General features: G+C 46.4%; 2 protein-coding genes across 2 annotated transcripts; both read right to left on the bottom strand.

Moving 5' to 3' along the window:
• Positions 1-7,780: 7,780 nt before the first annotated feature.
• On the bottom strand, positions 7,781-9,854 carry BDW74DRAFT_173938 (Zn(II)2Cys6 transcription factor; the record flags this gene model as incomplete). The annotated part of the gene is made up of 4 exons (XM_073727904.1): positions 7,781-7,816; positions 7,882-8,002; positions 8,086-8,920; positions 8,969-9,854. 4 exons carry the CDS (start codon positions 9,852-9,854, stop codon positions 7,781-7,783), a joined length of 1,878 nt encoding a protein of 625 aa, XP_073587431.1.
• A 278-nt stretch (positions 9,855-10,132) lies between these two features.
• On the bottom strand, positions 10,133-12,878 carry BDW74DRAFT_173937 (uncharacterized protein; the record flags this gene model as incomplete). Its single annotated transcript, XM_073727903.1, has 9 exons — positions 10,133-10,195; positions 10,245-10,820; positions 10,879-11,061; positions 11,124-11,447; positions 11,512-11,606; positions 11,672-11,830; positions 11,892-12,396; positions 12,453-12,751; positions 12,809-12,878. The coding sequence occupies 9 exons, from the start codon at positions 12,876-12,878 to the stop codon at positions 10,133-10,135; spliced, it is 2,274 nt and encodes a 757-aa protein (XP_073587430.1).
• Positions 12,879-13,575: the final 697 nt, after the last annotated feature.

Here is a 13,575-nt window from a genome sequence, read left to right as displayed (position 1 = left end):
TGTTATAGATGGAAAAATATAATGGGAATCCCCTTTTGTACGTACCTGCCAGCGCAGGAGGTCCAGAATTCCATCGTGATCTACCATCTCTGTTTTTCGGGCTATGCTACAGCTGGCTTACGCACTCTTTGATGAAGGCTTATCAACAGGAGTAGAACATGGTCAATGCACTTTCGGGTTGGTGCCCTTAAGTGGGAACCGGAAAACACCTCGCGCGCACGCAAGGACGCACATATGCAGCGCGTTTGTAAGGTCTGAGCTGCAGGTACCATATATCTAAGCCTAGTACACTTTATGTCTTAGGCCCTTGTTCGCTCTCTTTACCGTTTATACACCTCTCATTTGCGAATTTGGCGAACATTTTTTAGCGGCCACCTAAGTTCGTACGCCGATCAGCAGAAGGGTGATACAGGACGACCGCTGGACGTGGTATAGAAATCTGTCTTGTCCACGGCTGGTTAACGTTCTATCAAGATCAGTTAGGGCAACCCTGCTCCGGCAATGCAGTCGAAGAAACAGGCTACACAGCGCTCGGATGAAGCTAGACAAATACGATGGCCCTATAATAGTCGGATATTTCTGTGTCTCCTGCTTCATGATAAAGTCCTATCAGGGCCATCTGCGGCTGTCACCTGGAGAGGTAAGAGGCCAGAGAGGTTAAGGCCATGGCAGCGGCGAGGTGTATTGCATTTCAAGCAATACCATGATAGATCTCGGTTGATAGGTAGGACTGAGAAAAGCATAAACCAGGTGTCTCAGGCTTTCAAGAGTCTAGTAACCGTGCAACTGCGAAGACGCGCCTCTTTGGGGGGGGAGACAGGTATGGTGGCTTACGAAATAGATGCCCACGTCCTCTGGGGTACACCAATGGGCTCAGATTACATTAGACAGATCATGGACTTCCGGCCAGGCTTGTCCGTGCTTTACAGGCTTACTAGAGGGTATGCCTAGACTACGGACGAAGAATGCCATCCAGTTTCCTGGTAAGAGAGCAACCTATGCTTTCCCAAGTACTTCTTAGTTGCTCCTCTATACCTGGCCTACAGCGGGCCTGAGCTTGTGGTTTGTGTTCCCATGCCATATATTACACTGGGATCATATCCGTGCCTTCCAGCGCACCCACCGCCTTCGTCTTATGGGTGCGCCACGCATTTTTCGTAGTCACGCATTTTTTGTAGTTTTTAAAATTTTAAAGTCTTTTTAACTTATACAGCCGCGTAACATGTCTAATTTTTATAAAGATTATAAAACCTAATTAAGTAAAGCTGTTACTATCGCCCTATTTAAAAAAAAAAACTAAACATTATAGAAATTACGCGAGAATTCGCGGTGTCTAGCATGATAATATAAAGCCGGATTAAAAAAGTAAAAATATTAATAACTTTTATTATAATAAAGAAAAATACCCTATAGCTGTATTAGGAAAAGGCCTTGGTTAACTAAATTATAAAAATATAAGCTTGGAACCTCCCGCCCACTACTTTTATTATAAAGGCGTGGGCAAACCAGGCGCTTGCCCGCGCGGGGTCTCCGGATAAAAAGGTTAGTAAGATATAGCCATATTAATTTAAGAAGCATGTACCAGCACACCTAGGCCTTGCGCTGGTAAAGTGAAAAATTAAAAAATTAAGGTATATTTAAGTAGAAAACGCAGGGCTTTTAAAGCACTAATATTATTAGCTAAAAGTTCTTTTCCGCGGTGTTCCTGCCTGCCTTGTATATAACTTTAATAAATATAGATTTTAACCAGGCCAGGGGCGGGCTTGCAAGGTTTTTAGTAAATTAAACTGCCCTAATTTTATAAAGGGCAAGCGAGGTAAAAATATTACTATAGTAAAGTGTATTTATATTAATAATTAGCTTATAAATTTATTTTTTATTTTTAAAGCAAGCAGAAGCTATATAAAATGCTGGTATTAAGATAATAAGGCCTTACCAGCTAGTATTATTACTATAATCTTACTAAATAAATAAATATTAGATAAACTCGCGCTTGGCTGGCTAATTTAATTTAACCAGGCTATAAAAAGTATATAAGAATAAATAAAAAGTATTACTTAATATTTAATAGCCATGGCTCGCACTTTATACTTAAATTTTTATAATATTATAAGGATAATAATATTATTCCCTTTAAATTTCTTTCTTATTTAACTTACCTTTGCCAGCCGCTTAACAAAAAGCCATTTCTTAATTATAAGTAATAATTCCAGCTTTTAAATAATAACTTATTATTCTAGGGTGGTAGGCTATACAGGAAGACTAAATTCCTAAAAGTTATTATACTAGTACACGCGAAGGTATTATTATAGTAAATTATTTAAGAAGCATTTAAGGATCACGGGTCTGGCTAGTTAATAAAGTATAAACTATTAAGCAGCTGTCAGAGAAAGCCTGCCGATCCGTCTTAAACCGGTGGGATTTAAGGATATTCTGTGCGCAAGAGTAGAAGGTACAAGTCTTAAGGTCAAAGAGCTTATACAGAAGACTGAATAAAAACTAAAAGGTAGGGTAGCTTGGTTTTTAAAGATAATAAATAGTAATTAAAACTATTTAATATTAAAAAGACAGTCCTTTAAATATATAATATTTAATAAATTAATTATAGCGTTCTGCTTTAACAAGTATGTCCGGTTAAATCCATTATATTACTTTGCTTTGACCGATATGACAGCCAAGAAGTCATTATATTGATACTGCCGTATTGCTATGATCGGTGCGGGTAATCAATGGTTCCGGTTCCTGACGTGACAGCCCGTCACATTGTATCGGTAAGGCAGATCTATTGGCTGATAGCAGCCCGCGCTGGCCGCGTTCCGTGACAGCAGCTTTATAATAAGCTAGTAATCCCTAATATATCCATACTAGAGCTTTGCAGGAGTTATATACCACCTTTATTACTATTTTTTAATATTAAGAATAGTCCTCTAGTAATAATTAACACGCTTATAAGAAATTAGGCAAAGATTATAAAGGATATTACTAATATTTTAAATAAGGCAAGGCAGAATTTAACCAAGATCTTTTAACACCAGATGTTAAAGCTAGAGAAGTTACAAATAATACAGGAAGTAATATATAAAATACACGCTATATAAAAGCCTTAATACTAAAATTATACTAGGTATTAAGTTAAACTACTATCCTAAAATAGGATTATAAAGGTTTATAATATAATTTAGTTAATTAGTAATTATAAGACTAAAAATCGCGCGGCAAAGGAGAGGAAGCTAGTAAAGTAATTTAAAAAAGTTTATAAATATAAACCTACCCAGCGCCCGTAGGAGAATATTTAGCAAGTAATTAAAAATAAAAAATATATTATAAAAATAAAAGAAGACTTTTAAATTAATAAGTAATTATATTTATTATTATATAGCCTTAAATTTCAAAAAACTACAAAAAATGCGTGATTATAAAAAATGCGTGGCGCACCCATAAGACGAACTCGGTGGGTGCGCTGGAAGGCACGGATAATGTCCGTCCAACGGAAACATATCAAGCAGATGTCACGTGCTATTGTTTAATCATAACTAATACAATTGTACCCTTAAACTAAAAAGCGTGAGGTTATAGAAGAACCCTAAATTGCGGCGCACGAACACAGCATAGTTAACGTCTCCTTCCAGTCGCGAGACATACAGGCAATCGCAAATGCTCGAAGGAGTCTGACCTTCAAGGATGATAAGCATCAGCCACAGGCTACCTATGGCGCCCAAGTCGGATGTCGTTATCTCAACACAGACGTTGGCTTATGCCTTTGATATCGGAAGCCACCTGGGAAGCAATCGTGCCGCCGCCCGCGTGAAGCACGCGGTAGGTCTTCTATAATCCTCCGTAAAGCATTCGTGTTCCGGTGATAGGCGTCCCTACATGAACAACAAGCATGGGGACTGAACAAGCTTTTCGTCGTTCGGTAAGCTTGCGACCTACCATCCATATCGAATGGCAAAGTCTACCATACCATCTATGCGTGGCGCCAACCATCGTACGCTAGTCTAGCCTGGTGAAGGAACCCCGCAGAACCATTGCTCTTTTCTGGCCTTTTGAGGCTTCCAGACACAGATGCCAGGATGCACCATGAGCATTACTGGCATCGGTGCCCGTTCGCAATTATTGGGAGCCTGCGTTGAGGCTTTCATGAGGCCTTTAGGGTCAACAGAACGACCGGGCCAGCCATATGGATATATATGAGCAGCTTCTAGATACCAATCTGTCTGAGTACTTGATTAAGCAGGCTTCACCTTGATGGGTCGGGATAGTTCGTATCCTTCTCAAGAAACAAATAAGATCTTGGTAGAGGAGATACTTGTATCGGAGCTGTGGTCAGCTATTTATAGCCATCCATCTTTTCTTTCTTTGTTTTTCTCAAGACTTGTTGAATACATATTCTAATCCAGCCTCCGGCACTGCTGATCTGGTAGGCAGAGAATGGGCCGCCTTGTGGTATCTTGCCGACGGTGCTACCATTGTTCAGCCTGAACATCCATGCCGTTGTGCCAAAATAGCAACTTTGCTAAGGTTACATCGCGGGACCATGGGCTATCACTGAGTAACTCTGCCATAGTACTTGGGGGTTCCTCGAGGTTGGACCGATATCACCTTCCGCATCGTTAACCGTCTATCAAGGCTTGCTGACGCATGAGACAGGACAGCATACGCATGTTGGGTCCTAAGCGGCCCATGGTACGGGCAAGGAGAGGCGCTGCATCTGCTAGAGGGAATGTAATCTCAAGACAACAGTAGAATCTGCACAGATCCGTTATAGCACATATTCTCATCAAGACCGCAGGAGTTTTAACTCTTGGATGAGGAGCCAGTGGCCTGCAAAAATGACTAAGGGGTAACTTAATTTTGTAATAAGGGGAATAGCCTCGCCTGTATATGAAACCGACATAAAAGCGATGTAATCTTTATCAAAGTTCCGTGGAGTTGGGCATTAAATCCTTGCAAGCATGGACGCCTCCCCAACACAAATAAACTGATATGCCTCCGTTGGTGGGCCTGACCCCCCTTTTACGGAATACGTAGTGCGGGCTCAGGAACTACCTAAGTACCGTATAACCATAGCGATAGCATATGCCGCGTATAAAGATGATAATGGCGTGGCCAACCAGCCCTGGGGAAATAGAAAAAAGAATAAACGGCCTAGTTTTACCAGCTAAGTACCCTCGGCAGAAGAACAGAAGGCATGAGGGATACCCTGTGATGGTCCACTTGTATATGTAACCGATGGAGGGGCCGTGCCTTGGGTCATAATATGCCTTCTGGCAACAGGCATGAGTTGCAAGACACACTTATGAGCATTCCTATCTCTTTAAGCCGTTCCACAAACTTCACTTCAGCCGTATGGTGGATTATGGTTCCGCGTCGTTTTATGGAGTCGCCTAGAATTACAAACGCATCTTGGCTCCATACCCGGACGTCGTTACACCAAAAGTATGACTATTGAAGCCGACACTCTTGATCTCCATATATGAGTTGGGTTTAAAGAAGATGTCAAATTGGTGCTTTCATCCTTGCTAACCTCAGGTTCATCGGAAGTGAGGTCCTTGCACGCCCTGCTCCAGGTCGTGTTTTGATACCTTGGTTACTACGCCATGTCACGATGGGAAACATGTCCATGGATGGGTTTCACAGGCGTACATCCCGACGATAGAACCTCCTGTCCATCTATTACCTTTGCCGTGCGCAAGGATACCGCATATAAAGATTTGGGACACATTTTACTGTACTAACATATGGCTCGAGGAGTTCAATGTCTATTCGCTATATCCTTACCTGGCCACTGCCATATCAAAGAGTTTTATACAAAAAGCACATGTCTTCTGTGTTCAAAAGTCGACATGGTTTTAGTCCCATTAGCTTGGAGCCGCGCAAAATTCTGGCATACCATCTACCATGATACCAATTCCCTCCGTGTTTGTTCTGAAAGGTGACTTGTTTCGTAACGTATACAGGTGGCCGTTCTTCGAGATCATCACTGGCTATATTGACGAGGAAGGTGGCAGCAAATGTGCCTTTTCTTTTGACAGGCTTTTGCTAGGGTACTACGTCCATCTAGGCAGAACAGCCTACAGTTGCCACGATTGGGTGTCTTGGTACTACAAACACGGTCTCCATCAAATCATTCTAACCAGCTGGCCTCGCCAGTCTTGGTGTCTGATCATATCGTGGTTGATACGACCCGTAACCTATGAGGGTCAATTTACTAGAAGGTCTCAAGACAGTAAGACTAGTATACTGACAGATATAGCTCGCGTTTAGCATTTCGTCTTTGTGCAACCCGCCCAAACACGGCAGCCCCATGCTTCCTCTAGTTTCTTTTATTCGTGTGCTTGATTGTATACCTCCCTGGAGGTGTGCAGTTGAGTGTAGTCCAGAGTCCCTCGTCGAGCAGGGATATTGTCTTTTACTCTCTAAAGCAGTAACCTTGGAATTTTCGCGTGTCTGGGCTCAACACTGGGTGGCGAATATTCCTAAACACCAGCAGCTTACCCTAGTCCCTTTCAAAAAAGCTTCCTAGCTGACTTAACACACCATAGCATCCAGTTCATGGTTCCGGCCCGGCGATCATTCTTTTTAGCTTTTGCGGCATTAACTGGTTGATAAATGAGGTACTAATAAAGAAAAAGCGTGTTCCGGAATAATCTTGATTTGGAAGTGCCAGTAAAATGTTTGGCGGGCATGCCAACATGTTGTCCACTAGGGCTTGCTGAACGAATATGGCCCTTGACAAATGGCTTGGCTTTTCTGTTAGCATACAAGACCTCCGCCATGTCTACGACACTGATATAAAGCCATGATTTAGTTGAACCAGGTGAAATTGAGAAGAGGCGCAGCTGCGGGTAGCATATTTAGTTTTATTATGTTGTGATTATTAACGGGATAGGGAAGTGCTGAGTGGCATGCTGCTCTCCCCACTAGGTGTGTGGGATACTTTCTGTTTAGGTAGCCCTGTCTGTGATACGTGTGTATCCCTATGTATCCATGCATGTGCTTAGGGCCATGCAAGTAAGCCTCGGTGGGTCGAGGCCGGGGACCGCCACCCCTATGTGGGTACCCTATAGGGCTATTTCCGGCTAAATACATGGATAGGTACAATTCAACCCTAATTAGGTATTCCTTGAGAAGTAACCGGAGGGCCTAACGAACCTGAGTCTCTATTAAACGCACACTAGACGTGCTCAACCTGCATATTGCTGTATAATGGGGAGCTCCTCCACTAGAGGAAGCTAGGGCTGCTCTACTTAGGCAGCTGCCGGTTCGTTATATTCTACTTCAGAATAGGCCACGATGTATCAGCGCATCCACATTATGAAGCCCCTGAGCTCTCCTTTAACATACTGAGAACGCCGAGTGGTATCCGCTGTGCGTACCATACTGGGGGCGGCAAGTTCTTGATTGGCGGGTCTTCACCGATTTCTGTGCCTGACCGGTGGTGGATTGATCCTCTGGTATGTATTGGGGATCGTCCTCAGCTCTCACTACTGAGGTACATGCTAAGACACATTGTCTGTCCATCCATAACCAGATTTCTAACTTCATGAAGCTTATACGGGATTAGCTGTATAAACCAAGACGCTGTTCGTTGCTCCGCGCCCAAAAAAAAAAAAAAAAAAAAGTCAGGACATCCTGTCGCAACTGCTGTGCCGATCTTCGATCATGGTAAATTGTACTCCAGTCAATACCGTCTTCGCCTCGCAGCATGGTAACAATTATCTATCTTCTGTACGGGCAATAAAGTACTAAAGGGGAACCGATATGCCTTGCAGATCCACTACGCCGGCCCATCCACAATATTCTGCCAGATGTCCTAGGGAACTATCAGAGCTTGACGTACAAAACGTTGAATGTGATCCGGGTGTGTAGTAGTCTTACCCAATTAATCATATCCATACTCAACCACGGCAGAGTCTCGGCCCACCCCTCGGAAATAGTGTTCAACTCTATCCCAGGAGCCGTTGTGGGCACGGGGGCCTTTTCGGGCTGGAGCATATTCCTAACAGGCAAAACTTGTTAGCATGTTCAAAGATCCCTCGCGCAATGAGCAGGGAAATTGCGACGTTTGCAAGAGAAACGCACTGCAGATGCCTCAATATCGGTAACGCCTGGACACAAATCGGACTCCGGCCTCTAATCGCCTCGATCCGTACAATCGCCGCATCAAACGCCGCCCGATAAACACTCGAGTCAAACTCCTCGCTCTGCATAAGCAGACAACTGGCAAGCGCCACTGCTCCATGTAGCGCACAGAAACTCGTCATTCCGTACACGTACCAGCGGTAATGCCGCAGCCGGGGGACTTCGAAGAAGAGGCGTTGGATTTCCAACAGTGCAGCGGCGGAGGAAATACATCTCAACTGGGACTCGGTTCGTCGATCCGTCCCGCCGGGTGTCTGTCGTGTGCAGAAGGAGCGGTGGATGAGAAGGTAAAGTTGATGCGCGTATTGTTGCAGAATGCACCAATGCGCGTAGCTGGCTATGTCGAGGACGCTGGGCTTGCCGTCTATGAGGAATTTGTCATCCCATTGTGCTTGTTCTGCTGCAATCTCGGCGTCTAATTGGGCCAAGGTGTACTCGTCTAGCGGGGTTGATAACCGATGGCAGATCTGGCTGGAGAGTTTGAACAGGCGGAGCTTGAACATTATCATGGACATCTGCGTGGGCTGGCTGGATGGCTGCCGGATATAGTCGTCGTGTATGTCCGAGTCGTTGACGTCTGCTGGGAACAGTTCGAGGCCCTGCTTATCGAGGAGAAACGAGATGTCGACGTCTCGGAAGAGAATAGCTTGGTAGGTGTGTAGAAGGCAAATCCCCGCCCAGCACCGCCGGCGGCGCTCGAATTCGATGCAGCTCATGGATGGCGGTTTGATTTTGAGGTTGCAGCGCAGGGCGATGCCGATGTTGTGTGCCGTTCCTTAGGAGTCAGCATTTGGAGATTTGTGCTGGGTCATGATGAAATTACCTAGCAGTGCCCACGTCTGCTCTACTCCATCATTGTGACTGATTCCGTAGAGTAGAATAAGTAGTGCCTCGAGTGTATTCAACGAATGCCGAATCAGAAAGTTATCCTCAGACAAGCAAAGCATCGCCGACTTGCGATACTGGGATGCAATTCCTTGTAGACTGGTATACTGGAGCTGCTGTAGCCACAGCCGTTCCGCTAAAGGAACATCCTCCTCCTCCAGCGTATTCAACACCATGGATAGGACGGTGAACAGCAGAGCCACCCATGCGAGATCCGCACCGGATGGGTTCTCGAGAAAGGTGTTATATTGTCTTTGGAACGTCGGCCCATGAAGAACGTGGAATAGCGGTGACAGGCGTAGAAAATACTGTGAGATTAGGTAGTCACAGGACTCCCTTGGCGGAAGGGTGGCCAATATATTTTCTTTGGAAACAGAAGGCCCGAAATAGAATGGAAAGCACACTTTGCCATCTGTAACTTGAATTTGATCTGGAACTCCAGTAGCGGGCGGATCGCACAGCGGATTAATCGGTCTTTCGAAGATCGCTTCCCACCGCGCATGCCCCTCGCTTGCGGGTCCCTCAGGTTCTCGTTCACCCTGAGCATCGGGGATCGAGACTGCGCTCGGCGACAGTAGATGACTAGTAGTAAAGTTCCGTAACGTCTCAAGCCCGGAGGCAAGCCGTACAGAAGCATTTGAGGCATTAGGATAGCAGCAGGACGGCACGAGACCGCGCCGTCGACACGTCGCACACGGGTGTTGCCGGTCGCATCGAAGCTTCGAGTCGCGGCATGGCGCACAGCTGATGGGCTTTCTCACTCGGCGGGGACGATTTGCTGTAGCGGGTCTTAAAGATCTGGGCGTTGTCGGCGATAGTGACATTGTTGTGGTGCGCAGAGGCGGGTAAACTCGAGACGAGGTAAGGTCGGAGATGTCGGGGAGTTTTAAGCAAAAGGGCTGCACCCGGAAGGGCTTAAATCCGAGTCTTGCCACTGAACCTTATCTGGTCGGAGATATTTTCATGTCTGCTATTTGCTGCATTACCTCTGTCCTAGGATGAAATAGTCCGCCTATTACTTGCACAATCCAACCGGTTTTGTTTAAATCAACCTCCCGGCCATCCTTCCTCTTCCCTTACGTATCTCAGCCATCACGCCTCCTCATTCAAACTTCCCACTCGCAGGGGTGGGCAAATACGGGCAACCCTTCCAATCACAAGTATCCTGCACCGTCCATCAGCAACATCCCTCTACATGCGAGAGGCAAACCTACCTTGTACACCTCGGTCCCCCACCAGTTCAATCTCCCCAAAACCCCAGAATAGTACACGGCGAAGAAGATAATCATCCCCCCAAGCGACACCGACGACTCGAGCGAGCTACTCAGGATAAAATTATACCGCCGCCACCACCCGTTATGTTTCCTGCGCATAAACACTCCGAAGAATAGTCCGACAATTGCCCAACTCCCGTAGTTCAGTCCTGTCGCCGGCGGGATGTAGTTGAGTCCCCCGAGCAAGAGCGGGACACTGACGTGTTTCCAGAACGAGCGCGGGTACTTGCGCTTCAAGACATGGACAATCACGGGGAGAAGTCCGCCGAGAATGAGGAAGTAGAATAGAGACCTATACCTTGAATCAGGGGAGAAAAACCGTCGCGGTCCGATCCCGCCCCAGATTATGCTCGTGTTGAAATTCGTCTGCGAGAATGGGCATGTGAATCCGTTGATCGCGTCCGAGGTACAGATGTCCTTTATGTTGTCGAGTGCCCAGTTTACGATGCCGACTTGGCCCATTGTGCCGATTATCATGCCCACACATTGCACGAAGAAGACTTCGATCGGTGGGATCTGTCACAGTGATGAGAAGACCATTTACGACGCTTCGAGGCTTTAGATGAGGACTCACATGATAGTATAGACACAGCTTCATATCCTGCGCGAAGGAAAGACCATCGAGGATAGTTGTGGATCCCAGCCCGACGAACCAGGTATTTGCCACGACTCGGCCCTCCCAGACGAAGCCCGCGATGATGCGGCAGAAGACTTCGATTCCGACTTTCATGTTTGCGTTCGCGTATAGCAGTGTTATCTGTTTTTACGGGGAATAATTTGTCAGCAACCATCCCGTGGCTGTCAGGACGGTTGACATACCGGGAAGAAAAAGATCCCACCAATAGCAAATCCAAGCAGAACTCCATACCACCGGAGCTCAATCGACCAGTATTCGATCGCGAAGATTGCGAGTGTTAATCCAAGGAATAGAGAAATCAGATACCACCACGCCGGAACATCGCCGGTGTCTGTTGATTCTGTCGGTTTTGCGTCACGCGTAGAGAAGGACCTTAGTCTCGTCATGTCACAGAGAACAGCCATAATGGATCCCCGGTGCTCCAGGGCTGTCCATGAGATAAGAGACGCCAATGTGGCGATTGCTAACGCAAACGTGCTGAGAGCGTAGGTCACGGGCATGTACACCTGGACAGCGGTGGTTAGAAATCAATCTAGGTGTGAAGGGGCAACCAAACAGATTAGATCATACCGGAGAATAGCTTTCATATTTTGAAACATCAACATTGAATGAACCGTCGCGTATGATCCGGCTGACATTATATACATTGCCCGTGTTGTCGAAAACTAGAGGGAAGAACGAAAGCTCAATATGAAGACCCAGAGATGGACAGGCAAGGGTGCGAACTTACTAGAGGAACTCTGAAACGGCAGATAGGCCGTGTTCCAGACGTTGTTATAATAGCAAACAGGGGCGACAATGTACACCCACACAACTAAAGCAACAGCGATGTTGATGATGGCCCAGGATGGAACAAGCAGCGGGGATGCAACGTATGCAACCTGACTCCCTGACATAGATGTGAATATTAGCAATGAAGCGAGAGGAGAACTTTTGGTTAGAGCACGCACAATCAAAAGTCAAAGGCAAGAGTCCCATCCCTGACAACACCCCAAAGACCTGGTTTATGACAGTACTATCCGGCTTGATCCAGCAGACAACGCTGAAATAACTCAGCGCAGGAAATAAAAAGTCCGGGAGCCAATACCAGCAGAATGACACGGCGAATACGAGGCAGAAGAAGGCAAACCCGGACAGTCTCCGGGAATGCAAATTCCCTAACTTGGGATTGCCAGCTACATCACTGTCCTCTCCAGACATTTTGCGGTTGTGTAAGACCGACATCAGAGCAGTGGTGCTCAGTACCCCGGGCCAGATGATCTTGCGCGGTTCGACGAGGACAGATCGGGCGAGGCCAGCAAAAGCGAATCCAATTAGGAACAGCGACAAAATCATCAACAGCTGGTATCCCCATCCAGAGTCGAGACCAAAGAATTTCTTCTGCTCCACTAGAAGGTCTGCGGTCATGCGGGTGAAGAAGGTGATGTTGACCATAATGTATATCAGACAGTGTTCCTGTCAGCCGTCAATGATTAGCTAGAGGTGATGATCGAGGGCGAGAACATGGTTACCTTTGCATTGAACGGATGCGGGTTGAGCGGAAAGCTTCTTCCAAAAACAGTGAAAGTTCGAGTAGGAACAATCTTATCCCACAGACGACCAGCAGGATACGCCAAGAGCTGAGCAGTCGACGCAGCAATACTGATAGACGGGCTTCGCAGTGTAAAAAGGGTGTTGAGGCCGCAGCCAACAATAGCGAAGATAGTCCCAATCACCCACATTCGGAGAGTAAGCGCATGCTGACCGGACTTTGTGTCGTCGACATCGATTTGTGCGGCGCGGAGCAGTTCGTCGAGTGGCTTCTCGTCGTCTGAGTGTGGATTAGCTGGGCTGCGGCGGGTTACTGTGCATTGTCGAGAATACAGACCGGACTCTTCGCCTTGTATGGCGGTTGACCGCGCCTCTGGTTTCATCGTAGCAGAGACGGCTGGAGCCATGGAGGAGGAGTCAATGCAGGAGAACCAGAAGAAATGAAAAGCAAGAGATTATCAGATCTCCAGATTATCAGATAAGAGCAGAAAATGATACATGAATATTTATACTAAACTCTGACTGCTCCAGGGCTACGGGGCACCTGTAACTCGATCTCGGCTAGTCCAGATATCAGCTTACTCGCAACTGAGACACGGCGTATGCTGCTTCTGTAGAATTAGGCGAATATGAATTATTAAGGTCCACTACAGCGGGTCAAGTGTAGACGCCAGCCAGGCCTGGCACCCACGTCCCGAGGAAGGTGCATGAATCACTGACTTGGGGTGTCCATATGGATGCCCTACTATGCTCTAATTTGGTTACAGCCTCTTCTGGCTGTAAAAGTAGCTGGCAAGTTGCTTGTAGGGCGAGAGTCGGCCTTTATACTTTTATATACATAGACCTGTGAGAGTCAGTGGCCAGAAGAACCAGATGATCATACATCATTCTCTCCCTGACGATATCAAAGAATGGGCACTACCTAAGTATTGCCTGCGATGATTGGATCCACAATGTGACATCTCCGATCGGGGACCACGAGGAGGCGTCGGAGACACCGGAGATGTCGAATTTTCACGTGGGATGAACTCCCGACACCGGCTTTTGGGCAGACCCTGCCAAGATGATTCATATACCTCATCTGCATCATCGCTACACTCCGTG

This window comes from Aspergillus multicolor (genome assembly GCF_047715735.1).
Source record: "Aspergillus multicolor strain CBS 133.54 unplaced genomic scaffold BDW74scaffold_3, whole genome shotgun sequence".
NCBI lineage: Eukaryota > Fungi > Ascomycota > Eurotiomycetes > Eurotiales > Aspergillaceae > Aspergillus > Aspergillus multicolor.
This window is presented reverse-complemented; position numbering and strand designations above follow the sequence as displayed.